The following is a 15,704-nucleotide window of genomic DNA, read 5'->3' on the forward strand; positions in this document are numbered from 1 at the left end:
TTTTTAAATGTTTCTGCCAGAAATTTAAACATGTTTTGACCAAATGTCTACATAAATAAAATGTTAAAGGAAAATTTTGATAGTTAAGGAATTTTTAAAAATTCTAAAATAATTGCTGTATTTGAAAATAGGATTTCTCTTAATTATATAAGTTAAGGAAACATGGTCATATTTAGAAAGCTGGTTACTCTGCTTAACAGTTTTCTATTTTTCAAACTGTTTGCATAACAGTTTTGCAGTGCTGGGAAACCAAATCCAAGGTCTCATGAATGCCAGGCAAGCACTCTACCACTGAGCTATATTTTAGTCTAACAGTTGATTTTTTTAAAAACTGAAATTATAAGAACTATAATTAAACTGGAAGCTTACTGTAAAGGTTGCATACTTAAAAAGGTCTTTTGATCAAACTTCTCAGAGTCCAAGGCAGACCAACCATTCACTGAATTATAGTAAAGCATGCTTTATGGTAAAAAATTATTCCATCTGAGAGTATAAATAGAATCCTAACTACATTTTTATGCATATGCATTCTCAGTAAAAGCAGTTTATCTAAACATAGTACCCCAAAGTTCCTTTGCCTCAAAACACAAAGACATCTTTTATTTGTGGGGAGGATGGATACTGGGGATTGAACTCAGGGGCACTAGGCCACTGAGTCACATCCCCAGACCTATTTTCTATTCTATTTAGAGACAGGGTCTCATTCAGTTGCTTAATTGCCTTGCTTTTGCTGAGGGCAGCTTTGAACTCAAGATCCTCCTGCCTCAGCCTCCCAAGTCACTGGGATTACAGGCATACACCATGGTGCCCAGTAAGAAGACAGCTTTTTATTCTGAGTATATTATTTACTGTAGCTTGGCACAGGATTAGGTTCTTCATAATGACAAAATATGATATGTGTATATTAAACAAAAAGCTACTTATTCAGCATTTAAAAAACTGGTCTCTGGAAAAAAATAGTATAGGATAAATTAATAGTTCAATTAATCAATTAGATATAATTCCCATAAACACTCACCCTACAGTTACAGATTTTTCTTCTACCTGGAAAAAGACAGCTATGCTACTGAACTTAAATCAAATTGCCCTAAAGAACTACACTCACCTTTCCTAGAAGACAAATCCATATAGAATACAAACTACAAGCAGAGCTCCGATAAGGAACTGGGCGTGATTGTGCGTGCCTGGAATCCCAGTGGCTCAGGAGGCTGAGACAGGAGGACTGCAAGTCAAAGTCAGCCTCAGCAAATTAGTGAGACTCTAGCTTTACATACATGATGAAGCCCTGGGTTTGAACCCAAAACCACTACCAAAAAGGAAAAAATAAAACAAAACAAAAACCCCAAGCCAACAACAACAAAAATCCCCTTAGGATTACACATAAGTACTCAGTGGTTAATACTAATACTAAAGATCAGAGGGGGCTGACTAGTGACTTCGTTTTCAAAATGGATTTTAAAATCACTTTTGTCTCAGGGGGAGGCAATAAAAAGCATTAATCATGCGTCCCCCTGAAGCTGGAGATTGCTGGGACAAACCTCTGTGTTGGCTTCCTGCCTTCCAGTAAGCATTCTCATCTTAAATTGCTCTGAGTGAGGAAGGGAAGGAGGGAACACTAGGAAGGAGAAACATCCAGTCAGCAGAGGGCCAAAGCCAATAGATAATGGAATATGACACTTATTATTTGTGATAAACAGGCCTACTAATATAACCCTCTTCCTGGTCTTGATACTCTAAACTTCTGCTTTATCACTTATTTTTTTTAAAAAAGGCAAAATGAGCCTAACTTATGAAAATGAGTCACCAGGTCTTAAATGAAGACCGCCATTTCTCTCCAGTCATCTATTCTTTCTGCCATTAGTGACAGGCACACACCTCAGTGCCTCTAGGACTCTACTTCGTCCACTTCTAGCAGAGCGTGTGCTGTCAGGGGTCGAGGAGGTGCTGTTACAGCCACTTCTTGAAAGGGAAGTCCTCTGTCCCTGGGTTTCACGATGGAGGTGGCAGACATGATCTCCTGCAGCTGCTTTTGGAAGTTTTCTCTCATCTCCAAGGTCTGTGTGAGAACTTGAAACAAACGAGTATACCAGTCAAGGTCAATTTCCCTATCTGATCATATCCTACAATACTGTGATTAGCGCTGAAGAGAACCAGAATTAGAAGTGGAGCCTAAAGATAAGTCTGAGTTGCAGTGACCTTACGATGAAACCTCAGGGGATGAGGAGCTGCTTCTCATGAATGATCAAAAAAAGTGGCTTCTTGAGATGAAATCTACTCTGGTGATGAGAACACTGTTGAAATGGTATTAAGATTTAGATTTAGAATATCACATAAATTTAGTTGATAAAGTAACAGTAGAGTTTGAGAGGACAGGCTGCAGTTTTAAAGGAAGTTCTACTTTGTGTAAAAAGGAATCAAAAGCATCAACATCAAATTACAGAAAAATATTTGATGAAACAAAAAGTCAACCATTGTGACAACCTCACTGCTGTGTTATTTTAAGAAACTGTCAGAGCCAACCTAAGGTTCAGCAACCACCATCCAGGTCAGTCAGCAGCCATCGGCAGAGGCAAGACCCTCTATCAACAACAAGATTATATCTTGCCAAAGGCTCAGACGATCACTGGCATTTTGAGCAATAAAGTATTTTAAATTATGGAGTATACATTGTTTTTTAAAAGACATAATGCTTTTGCACAGTTTACAGATTACAATATAGTGTAACACAACTTTTATAAGCCCTGAGAAAAAAAATCGATGTGACTCACTTTATTGTGACATTTGATTATTGCAGGTATCTGGAGTCAAACCTGCAGTGTCTCTGAGGTATGCCTGTACTGAAATGACACAGTATCTAAGGTGAACCATTAAACATAAAGACAGATAGCACGTGGAATAGTCCAAACTTAACGCATTTTTTAAAAATGAGAGAAAGAAACATATATATTTATAATTGTCTATGCATAAAACAGCACTAGAAGGACAGGTGAGTAACCCAGGGTAAACAATGGCAGGAGAAAACTCTTCACACTTCCTTCCAGACCTTTAAATCGTGTCCAAGTATACTATACACGTAATAAAACTGTTTACAAATCACTGAAAAAACCTGAACCAAAGAATATTTTCTGGGTTACTGAGGACTGAACTCAAGAGATGCTTTACCACTGAGCTACATTCCCAATTTTTATTTCTAATTTAGAGACAGGGTCTAAGTTGCTTAGGGCCTTGCTAAATTGATGAAGCTGGCCTCAAGTTTGTGATCCTCCTGCCTCGGTCTCCTGAGTCTCTGCAATTACAGGTATGTGCCACTACACCTGATAAAGAACAATTAAAAATCATCAATTGCCTATAATCCCAGCAACCGTGGAGACTGAGGTAAGAGGATTCCAAGTTCAAGGCCAGCCCCAGCAACTTAGTGAGACCCTGTATCCAACTAAAAACCAAAAAGGGCTAGGGATGTAGTTCAGCTCAGCGGTAGTGTTCCTCGGTTCAATCCCCAAGATGAGAAAGGAAAAACAAACAAACATTCTCCCTATCTTTAACGGAACAGAACTGTATCACACTGACTCTGCAAATACCCAGTTCCATCCATTCCATAAAGTTTCATTCTAAGTCACTTAAACTTCACTGAATGGCAGCACAGAATCTAGACTTAATCCTCAAATATGTATCTATGTATTGTGTGTGTGTATATATATATATATATATTTACCAGTATTTAGTAACAGAAAAAAATCGTAAAGCAGTCTGTGGCAAAGATATATATTCGTAACCTTTTCTTTTTGGAATTTAAAATGCTTTACCTCCTTTAGAATCATTCTTTTCATTTCCATCTGATAGTGCTGATTCTTTATTACTGGTGGTCATATTTCCTATATCATTTTCTTCTACAGGCAAATGATCTGGCTGTTCAAAGAGAAAATTATAATTGCTCAAATGAAGTCATTGGATAAGGTCCCACCAGAAAACCTATGATAATGCATTCAGCTTAGGTGGGGCACATATTGTACACACTGCCTACCTCATCATCCTTTGCTGCAGAGACAGCTGAGGGCACTCGGACTCTTACAGAGTCTGCCGTCTTGAACGGTACTGATATCCAGGCTCATTTTGGGATTATAAGTATGTGGATAAAGAGATTCAGGAAGATGCTTATACTCCTGGGCACACTGCAATACAATAGTGTTTTGAAACAGAATTGACTAAAAGATGTTAAGCAGGAAAAGAACAACCAATACAGCCTGTTGTTAAGTGGCAAAAATTCACAAAATTAAACTTTTAAAAAGCAGTTTAGAGCTGGGCATGGTGGCACACATCTGTAATCCCAGAGATTTAGGAGGCTGAAGCAAGAGGATCACAAGTTCAAGGACAGCCTCAGCAACTTAGTGAGACCCTGTCCCAAAATAAAAAATAAAAATGGCTGGGATGTAGCTCAGTGGTTAAGTGCCCCTGGTATCAAAAAGTAGCAGGGGTGGGGGGAGGGGGGAGGAGTGAAAAATTCAATCATATAAATGACAAACTGTCTTTTTGTATCATCATGACCACTAAAGTATAAAATCTAATTCTATTTCTGTGCTTTTGCAGAGGTATCAATTATAGTCCAGGGAACACACAAAGACAGGAGAAACAAGCAGATTGCTCACTGTCAGGCGTCTATCATCCGCCATTTGCCTGCCTCTCGCCTGTCCATCGCCTGCCTTACACATATCCATCACCCACCGCACCAGGTTCACCTCCCAATCGTCTGACAACAGTCAGCAAACTGATCGCCAACCGCCAGTGGAGCAGCGGCTGCCTGCTGTTGCCTGGAAGTTCACTGTTACCGTACCCGAGGTTTGATTACACGTGGCTGCCACCATTTTGAGACAACAGCCAAGCCCGTAGGACCCCTGGCCAGACTGACTGAGCCCCATCTCCAGGATCCCTCAGCCCAACCGATCACTCCCTGCCTCCGGGGCCCTCACGTCGACTGACTGCTCCCTGCCACCAGGACCCCCAGACCAACTGACTGCACCCTATCACCGGGACCCCAGACCAACTGCACTCAGCCTCCAGGATCCCACAACCACGCCAAACACACCCGACCTCCAGAACCCCAGCCTGATCAACTGCACCCCCGCCTCCAGGACCTCCAGCTGACCATGTCCACCAACCTGAGCTGCAGCTCCCCATTTGCCAACACATTTGGAAGCCAGAGCAGCCATCATGGGTTATCCTGGAAGCCTGAGCTCTGATCTTTAGGTGGGGCAAATCCCATCCTGAGACGCCTGCTGGAGACTAGAAGCTCAATGTCAGGTACCTCTCATGCATCAGGCTACTGAAGACTGGGAGGTTTCATTACGATATGACTATTACACTGTAGATTTCCTTTTTTCTCCTTATTGAAAAATTTTAAGTTTTTATTTCTTTACTTTTCTTGCTCTCTTTTTCCTTTTGTTTACCTGTTCCCTCAGAGTCTTTTTCTCCCTTTTTTGCATGCTAACATCCGATTTCTTTTGATTACACTCTCACCCTTTCTATTATCTAGAACTTCTGTATATTCTTTTCATATCCTATTAACAGCCACATTCTACATCCCTCTGCATCCTCTTTGTCCTCCATTAGAAACTGCAGACCTTATTGCAAATCGGTTTGTTTTACTGAAGATAATACTTGAACTCATTCTGTTTATTATGACAATTTTGTTATTGTCCTCATAAGGGCTATTTGGTCTAGGATTGCATAGTGTCTGAATTGGGCACTGCTAATATTGATCTCCTCTTAAAGAAAAGGTTTTGAAAACCTATAGGGCCACTATAAGGCTATTGGGAGAATCTGCAGTATCCCAGATCTGCACTGCTAGAGGGGAAGATACATAAACAACATGAAAAAACAAGGGAAGAAAATGACCCAAACAAATCTAGATTCTATACTAATAGAATCCAATGACAGTATGTTAGAAGAAATGTCAGAAAAGGACTTCAGATTATACATGATTAAGATGATTTGTGAAGCAAAGCATGAGATAAGAGAGCAAATGCAGGCAATGAATGATAATACCAATAAGTTGAAAGAGCAACTGCAGGAAGCAAAAGATCATTTCAAAAGAGAGGTAGAGATTCTTAAAAAAAAAAAAAAAATACAAATGGAAATCCTTGAAATGAAGGAAACAATAACCAAATAAAAATCTCAATGGAAAGCATCACCAACAGACTAGACCACTTGGAAGACAGAACCTCAGACAATAAAGACAAAATATTTAATCTTGAAAATAAAGTTGCCCAAACAGAGAAGATGGTAAGAAAAAGAACAGAATCTCCAAGATCTATGAGACATCATAAAAAGACCAAATTTAAGAACTCATTCCAATACTTCTCAAAGTATTCCAGGAAATAGAAAAAGAAGGGTACCCTACTGAACTCATTCTACGAAGCTAATATCACCCTCATATCCAAACCAGAAAAGACACATCAAGGAAAGAAAATTTTAGACCAATATCCTTGATGAATATAGGTGCAAAGATCCTTAACAAAATATTGGCAAACCGTATCCAAAAACATATTAAGAAAATTGTGCACCATGATCAAGTGGGGTTCATTCCTGGAATGCAAGGGTGGTTTAACATCCGTAAATCAATAAACGTAATCCATCATGTCAATAGACTTAAGGACAAGAATCATATGGTTATATCAATTGACACAGAAAAAGCATTCGACAAAATACAACACCCCTTCATGCTGAAAACACTAGGAAAAACAGGGATAGTAGGAACATACCTGAACATTGTAAAGGCTATTTATGCTAAGCCCATGGGCAACATCATTCTTAATGGAGGAAAAACTGAAACCATTCCCTTTAATAACGGGAACAAGACAGGGATGTCCTCTTTCACCACTTCTATTCAACATTGTCCTTGAAACTCTAGCCAGAGCAATTAGGCAGACTAAAGAAATTAAAGGGATACGAATAGGAAAAGAGGAACTTAAGCTGTGACTACTTGCTGATGACACGATTCTATATTTAGAGGATCCAAAAAACTCCTCCAGAAAACTTCTAGACCTCATCAATGAATCAGCAAAATAGCAGGCTATAAAATCAACATGCATAAATCTAAAGCATTTTTTATACGCAAGTAACGAAACATCTGAAAGGGAAATGAGGAAAACTCCATTTGCAGTAGCCTCAAAAAAATAAAATACTTGGGAATCGATCTAACCAAAGAGGTAAAAGATCTCTACAATGAAAACTACAAAACATTGAAGAAAGAAATTGAGGAAGACCTTAGAAGATGGAAAGATCTTCCATGTTCTTGGACAGGCAGAATTACTATTGTCAAAATGGCCATACTACCAAAAGTGCTATACAGATTCCATGCAATTCCAATTAAAATCCCAATGATGTACCTCACAGTAATAGAGCAAGCAATCATGAAATTCATCTGGAAGAATAAGAAACCCAGAATAGCTAAAGCAATCCTTAGCAGGAAGAATGAAACAGGGGGTATCGCAATACCAGAACTTCAACTATACTACAAAGCAACAATAACAAAAACAGCATGGTATTGGCACCAAAATAGACAGGTAGATCAATGGTACAGAATAGAGGACATGGACACAAACCCAAATAAATACAATTTTCTCATACTAGACAAAGGTGCCAAAAATATGCAATGGAGAAATGATAGTCTCTTCAACAAATGTTGCTGGGAAAACTGGAAATCTGTATGCAACAGAATGAAACTAAATCCCTATGTCTCGCCCTGCACAAAAATCAACTCACAATGGATCAAGGACTTTGAAATCAGACCAGAGACCCTGCATCTTATACAAGAAAAAGTAGGTCCAAATCTTCACCTTGTTGGCTTAGGATCAGACTTCCTTAACAGGACTCCCATAGCACAAGAAATAAAAGCAAGAATCAATAACTGGGATAGATTCAAGCTAAAAAGCTTTCTCTCAGCAAAGGAAACTATCAGCAATGTGAAGAGAGAGCCTACAGAGTGGGAGAATATCTTGCCACTCATACTTCAGATAGAGCGCTAATTTCCAGAATCTATAAAGAACTCAAAAAACTCTACACTAAGAATACAAATAACCCAATCAACAAATGGGCTAAGGATATGAACAGACGCTTCACAGAAGATCTACAAGCAATCAAGAAACATATGAAAAAATGTTCAACATCTTTAGTAATAAGAGAAATGCAAATCAAAACTACCCTAAGATTTCATCTCACCCCATTTAGAATGGCGATTATCAAGAACACAAGCAACAATAGGTGTTGGAGAGGATGTGGGGAAAAAGGTACACTCATACATTGCTGGTGGGGGCTGCAAATTAGTGCAGCCACTCTGGAAAGCAGTGTGGAGATTCCTCAGAAATCTTGGAATGGAACCACCATTTGACCCAGCTATCCCACTCCTTGGCGTATACCCAAAGGACTTAAAATCAGCATACTACAGAGATACAGCCACATCAATGTTCACAGCTGCTCAATTCACAATAGCCAGATTGTGGAACCAACCTAGATGTCCTTCAATTGATGACTGGATAAGGAACTATGGTATATATATACAATGGAATATTACTCAGCCATAAAAAAAAAAATTATGGCATTTGCAGGCAAATGGATGAAATTGGAGAATATCATGCTAAGTGAGATAAGCCAATCTCAAAAAACCAAAGAACAAATGATCTCGCTGATAAGTGGATGATGACACATAATGGGGGTGGGGGGGCAAGAATGGAGGAAGGAGGGACTGTATAGAGGGAAAAGAGGAGAGGGAGAGGTGGAGAGAAGGAAAAAATAATAGAATGAATCAAACATCATTACCATATGTAATTGTATGATTATGCAAATGGTATGCTGTTACTCATGTACAAACAAAAACAACATGTATCCCATTTATTTACAATAAAATGAACAAAAAAAAAAAAAAAAGAAAGGAGAAACAGGGTTCTAAATTGTAGTCTGTTAAATTAATTCCTTTCAAATTATAAAATTTTCATTCACACATTCACACACACACACACACACACACACACACTTTAAGTGTGGGGGGCAATCCTGGGAACAGAAAACATGCAGAGCATTTCTGTTCTACCTTGCCTTGCACATGTAGGCAAGTGCTCCTCCACTTAGCTACACCCCAGCCCCTTTGATCTTTTATTTTGAGATAGGGACTCACTGAGTTGCCCAGGCTGGCCTAGAACTTGTGATCCTCCTGCCTCGGCCTTGCAGGTAGCTGGTGTGCACCACCAAGTCCAGTTCATTCGTACTATTTTTAACTAGTGAAAGAATCAGAATAGAGTACACATTGAAGATTTGTTAAATATTTAAGCAATAAGGTAAGTTTTTGATGCCAAAGCAATGAAATGTGTACTGTGGTCTGGATCTTCAGTGTCCCCCAAAGGCTGATGTGTTAGAGGCTTGGTCCAACTTAGCTCTATTGGGAGGTGATGGAAACTTTCAAGAGCTGGGGCCTAAAGGGAGGTCTTTGGTAGGGAGTGAGGGGTGTGTCCTCAAAGGGGAGAGTGGGACCCCAACCCTTTCCTTTTTCTCTTTTCACTTCTGGCCATGAGGGGAGTGGTTCTGCTCTACCACATGTTTCTGACAATGAAGAGCTGCCACACATAGCTAACCTAGATTAGCAAACTTGTTTACAGACAGGGAAACTGGTTTGTGCTCTGAAATATTCATAAATATTTTCTTTTCCTTTTTTTCTTTTTTGATACTGGTTACTGAACCCAGGCCAGGGGGTGCTTTACCTGGAGCTATATCCTCAACACTTTTTATTATGAGATAGGGTCTTGCTAAGTTGCTGAGACTGCCCTAGAACTTGCGATCTTCCTCACTTAGCCTCCCAAGTTGGTGGGATTACAGTCATGAGCCATGGTGCCTGGCTGTAAACATTTTCAATTAACAGAGAAGGGATGGAATAAAGCATTGCTTACTTCTAAAAGCCAGTGCTCAGAACAATGTGTATTCCTCTTTCTTTTATAGACTTATACTCTCGATTACTGTCATTTGGTCGGCCTTGATAGATGAAATGAGTTACCGTGTCATCAAAACTCCACCTGAAACAACCAAATGCAACAAAGCAAGTAACTAAAAGAAATATTCCATTAGTTCAAGGTGATCATTATTCACTATGAACAGAATACTCCAACCAGTAGAAAACTGTCAGAACTAGAGCAAGTAAGAACATTAAAATGACAGGATCTAATTATTAACAAATTTTAAGTATCTCTAGGTATATAATGCAGAGAGCTGTTTAGAAAGACATCCTTTAAAGTATTACTTAATTCTAGGTGTGGTGGTGTATATCTGTAACCCCAGCAACATGGGAGGATGAGGCAGAAAGATTCCAAGTCTGAGGCCAGTCTCAGCAACTTATTAAGATCCATCTCAAAATAAAAAATAAGGAGGACTGGGGATGTAGCACAGTGATAAAACAATAAAAGAAAATATGAGTCTGTATGTTTCTGATTGTTTCAATTTTGTCTTTCATACTATGTAAAAGGTATTTTCAAATTCATAATCTGTTGTAAAACATCCAAATCTGTCTTCCAGATGTTGGACTTCACTATTCATTATGCATTTGCTCTATGTCTCACAACAGATCACTATCTCGTTTACTTCTCACAAAAATTATAAAACATTGGAGGGACATGGTTAAATAACTTGTCCAAGCATATTCAGTAAGTGGTAGAGCCAGGTTTGACTTCAAAATCCCCGCTCCTATTCTTAAATCACACTACAACCTCCCGATTCTCCTGATCTGGGAAAATCTAAAAAAAATGTAAAATATGTTCAACTTTCAAAAGCTTAAATAAAAACCAAAGAGAAGAAAATAAAAATTGGATTTCTAAATACAATCACCAAAATAAATCCTTTTTGTGGACACTTGATATTTTTCCATTTCTAAATAAAAAATATCTCTAAAACTTTTAAATAGTCAAGTTAAGCAAATAAAGTAGTATTCTCTCTAAATGATAAGCATCTCTCCCACTGCCCTTATGCACCCTTAAAAGTAACATTAAAAATATAACTTCCCTAATCCAATTGTCAGTGCTCCTAGCAACCATCTCTAATTCTGCTGTAGTGGAATTAACTATATATATTTAAAAATACTTAGCTGGGCACAATGGCACTGTTACCCCATCTACTTGGGAGACTGAGGCAGAAGGATCACAAGCTGGAGGCCAACCTAGAAATTTAGCAAACTGTGTCTCAAAATAAAATGTAATAAAGGGTTGAGGGGTGTAGCTTAGTGATACAGTGCTTGCCTAGCATGGACAAGGACCAGGGTTTAATCCCTAGTATGTCTGCAGATTTAATTTAAATAAATTATCAAGATAATTCAGAAAAATAGAATGAATCAACTTGGATTTATTATTCAACTCCACTGTGATAACATAGAAACTATAAGTTTTAGACCTCAGAGATCCTTTGAGAAAGAAAAAGTGGCTATAAATGGTTCTTATCATGGGTTGGAATTTTTTTTTTAACAAGCCAGATGGTAAACACCATAAGCTCTATAGGCAAATCTCTTTTGCAACTACTCTTGCCTTGCTATGTGAAAGTGGTCACTGATCATTTAAAAATGAACAAGCATTGCTATGTTTCAATGAAACTTTACCACAAAAAATCCAGATGGGTCACTGATCCTTGGTCTAGACCAGTACTTTCAGCAGGTGTTATTTTACTTTGGGAGGTATTAAGAAAATTTTGTAGAGCTGATTTTGGTTGTTACAATAATGGGTTCATATGTTGGAGGGTACTAGTATGTTGTGGTGGGTAAGAAACAGGGTGCAGAGATGCGAGAATTCTGATGAACAGTCACGTATCCTGCATGATTTGTAATGTTTCCCACAAAAACACATAGGTGAAAACTAGTTGTTTATATCAAATAAAATCTAGAACCTGTTTTATATATAAATAATTTTCTACAGTTTCAACTACTGTGTAAATTAGTACTTTGCTCAACTTGGAACTTTGTAAAAATCATGAACACTGTTGATAAAGTCATATTAGCAAGAGAAATGCTATTCATAGTATGAGTCTCCACATCTATCTCAGTCTTGCAGCTATTGCATCTGAGGTGGTTTTACAAGTAGGTATGCTTTTACACACTGAGCATGCATTCTATTTTTCTTTCTTTTGCAGTACTGGAGATTGACCCAGGAACTCATACATGATAGACAAGCACTCTATCACTAAGCTACATTCCTAGGGCCCCTTCCCACTTTTTGAGGCAGGGTTTAGTTGCCCAGGCTGCCCTCCAACTTGCAATCCTCCTGCCTCAGTGTCCAGAGTAAGGAGCTGGGATCACAGGCGCAACACCATGCCCAGCTATATTCTATTTTACACACCTTCTATTTCTCCTATGCATACAGAGCACTATTAATGGGAGAATGTTACACAAACATCCATAATAAAATGGGGATATTACAGCTGCTGTGCTAGATCTGGCCTATTTGTTTAACTGAAGTATGAGAATCTCTTCAGGATGGTAGTCCTAGATAATGGAAGAGAACACTTGCAAAACCTTTATTTGAGAACAGATTGCCCAATGTACACATAAATATTGTAACCTCTGTAAATAAAAGGTTCTTCACTTTTATCAATTACCAAGTTTGAGACATCCATTTCAGAAGAGGTTTAATGCAAACTTAATGCAACTAAACAGTTAAATTCCGTTCAGAAATTTCAGCAATAATTTTATTTTTTTTACATTGAGAGGTTCTAACATTTCAAAACTTATAAAATAAAAATAAAACAATAGGTGATCAATATAATAGATAAATAATAAACAAGGAAGTTTTACTAGTTCACAGTAGAGGAATTAAATACTAAGATGCTTATAACTATTACAGGAAAATTTTAAAACAAATTTTTTTTTTTAGTTGTAGATGGACATAATACCTTTATTTTATTTATTTATTTTATGTGGTGCTAAGAATTGAACCCAGTCCCCTCACATGTGCTAGGCAAGCACTCTACCACTGAGCAACAACCCCAAACCCCCAATTACAGGTAAATTTTATTTTTATGTTCTCCTGTCTTAATTCTTTATCAATAGGAAATAATTGAAAGAAGAACTTACAAAAGGGGAAGATAAAACTAATCATACTCCTCAAACTGTCTGTCACTTAAAAACCAACCACTATGCTACCTATGAGTGGATGAACACAAGTGATAACAAAGCCAGCACAACAGTGGAGGAGTACAGTCATCTCAGACTGTCTGGGACAATCAAGAGTCTCTCACAGTGCCTGACACTTAAGCTATTTGTGCTTGGGACCTGTCTCTAGCTTAGGCTTGTAGGTTGAAGGCAGAACTGATGGGCTATTGCCTCCAAAGTCCTAAAAATGACACTGATGAGCCACATCTAGTGTCCCAGCTACTGGGGGTGACTGATACAGGAGGATCACTTGAGCCCAGGACAAAGTAAGTCAAGGCCAGCCAAGACAACACAGTAAGTCTCTCTCCCTTTTTTGCAGTGCTGGGATTGAACCCAGGCCACCTTCATGATAGGTAAGCACTCTATCACTGAGGTACATGCTAGCCTAAGACCCTATCTCTTAAGAAGGAAACAAAGATACACATTAAAAGATCATCTTATTCTGAAGGCTGCAAGAGTACTTAGTCTGAAAATCACTAGGATAAAAAAATTTAAAAAACAGGCTCAGATGTATCAACAAAAAACTCTCTGAACATAGGAATCCTTTTAAACTATACTGATCATTAAGGATCCCAAGTTTCTATTACTATTGTTAAGTGGCACAAAAACAGGTTCTCAAAAAATTTGTCAAATATACCTAAAATATATACATGGGAGAATGGATACATGAGACTATATTTTTGAAAGATGTGGAAATTTGAAAATCATTTTGTAATTATTATTGAAAAGCAAATAAAAATTTTCTTGTAAATGCTTATGATAACTTTTAGAATCCTTCATAAACACATTCCATTCATCAACAAACAGAAAAATTGAGTACCTACCTGTAATCTGCTCCAAGGGAGGCTTGCAATTCCATTTAATTCACTCTGGCTTCTTACTGAGTTTTTTACTAAACACACACCACAACTCTGTGAAGTGGTTTTGGAGTGTCTTTCCTATATGTGGAAAACAAAGAAAATATCAGCCACTATTATTTAAAATGTTTTAGTTAAAAACTTCTACTTGATAAAAGAACTAAGTCTACCTTCTTTGATTGGGCATCCTTCAGTTGAGGGCTGGCAGAGACAGCAACAGCATTTCGAGAACTATTTGCTAAAGCAAGTTTTAAGTTCTGACGATGACTTCTGAGAGTGGTGTACTCAGTTTCCTTTTCTGTTGGCTAGGACCTCCTGGAGTTTCCAATGCTGCAAGTGCATCCTATGTATTTAAAGAAAAGTGAAAGTTAGGGAAGAAGAGAGAGAAAGGAGGACAGGAAGATAAAAAGAGAAAAGGAGAAATCCCTCAAAATTAATGGATTTCAACTTTAATCTCCTTTGGCTTTCCCCCAAGCAACAATTAAAATAATGAACTAGTTTATATCTGTACGCTATGAAGAAAAAAATTTTTTTTCTTGCGAGGGGCATACTGGGGGTGAACCCAGGAGTGCTTTACCCACTGAACTACATCCCCAACACTTTTCATTTTTTATTTTGAGACAGTCTCACTAAATTGAGCAGGCTGTCCTTGAACTTGCAATTTTCCTGCCTCAACCTCCCAAATCTCTAGGATTATAGGTGTGTGCCACTACACACAGCTAATGAAAAAAAATTTCATACTGTTCAGCAACTGGCTCAAAGAGATTTATGGGCTTTCACTTTTAGCAGTGCCTGCCACACTGACCTGCAAGCTTGAGCTGGAGTTGCAGTTTAAATAAAGGACAACAAAACAAACAATCACAAGGAAAAAAGTAGAGGGATGCAGATAAGCAAAATATGAACTACAATGAAAGTTAAAAAGTCGGAATGAGCTGAGACCTCTAAAAACTCCTGAAAGTATAAAATATATTCCTGTCACCAAGCCACCCACAGTTTCCTCCTGAGAGGAAGTCACTGTTGTTCACATGGCCTCATGCTCATTTTCTTTGAATCTGCATGGTATTCCACATATACATCGGAAACATATTTAACCTGGGCTGAACTAGTGAATATTTAGGTGATACAAGTTAAGATTTGATAACCTTGTATACCATTTTGCACACACAAGAAAAATAGAACTTTTTAAGTATAATGTATTCACCAACACTGACATTCTCACAAGCAAAGTGTGGAGAGTGTATGTTTCCAAACATGCTTGACAGCACAGCATGTAATCATGTTTTTCTCTTTTTTCAGTGAGAGGGGCCTCACTGTGTGGCTGGGGCTGGCCTCAAACTCTTGGACTCATGTGATCCTCCTGCTTCAGCCTCCCATGTAGCACATGCCACCCACATCTGGATAGATTTTTTTTTTTGCCAGTCTAATAGGTTACAAATTTTATCTGTATAATTTTCCCCACTCTTTATACGGAATAAGGTTAAATATCTTATGCATGCATAATATTTAATTTTTTTTGTGAGAACTATCTGCCCCATCTTAGCCATTTTCTATTGGGTTGTTAGTCTTTTTTAATATCACATACATGAATACATTCTCATTCCTTTATATTCATTATATGTATATATATCTACTGTGATGGACAACCCACATATTCAGTACCAGTTCATCATTAATCAAATTTT

The 15,704-nt window shown here is 38.1% G+C and overlaps 1 protein-coding gene across 1 annotated transcript in view; it reads right to left on the reverse strand.

The window, feature by feature from the left end:
• Positions 1-15,704, reverse strand: part of TOPBP1 (DNA topoisomerase II binding protein 1) — a 77,712-nt gene that overhangs the window by 12,840 nt on the left and 49,168 nt on the right. Inside the window, 14 exon segments of the mRNA XM_079156050.1 lie at positions 1,876-1,984; positions 1,987-2,067; positions 3,804-3,906; positions 4,022-4,060; positions 4,062-4,169; positions 9,933-9,955; positions 9,958-10,055; positions 13,990-14,012; positions 14,014-14,037; positions 14,039-14,059; positions 14,061-14,099; positions 14,101-14,103; positions 14,193-14,281; positions 14,284-14,365. Coding sequence (XP_079012176.1) covers positions 1,876-1,984; positions 1,987-2,067; positions 3,804-3,906; positions 4,022-4,060; positions 4,062-4,169; positions 9,933-9,955; positions 9,958-10,055; positions 13,990-14,012; positions 14,014-14,037; positions 14,039-14,059; positions 14,061-14,099; positions 14,101-14,103; positions 14,193-14,281; positions 14,284-14,365 — 842 coding nt within the window.

The sequence above is a fragment of the Sciurus vulgaris genome (assembly GCF_902686455.1).
Source record: "Sciurus vulgaris genome assembly, chromosome: 10".
In the NCBI taxonomy this organism is placed as follows: domain Eukaryota; kingdom Metazoa; phylum Chordata; class Mammalia; order Rodentia; family Sciuridae; genus Sciurus; species Sciurus vulgaris.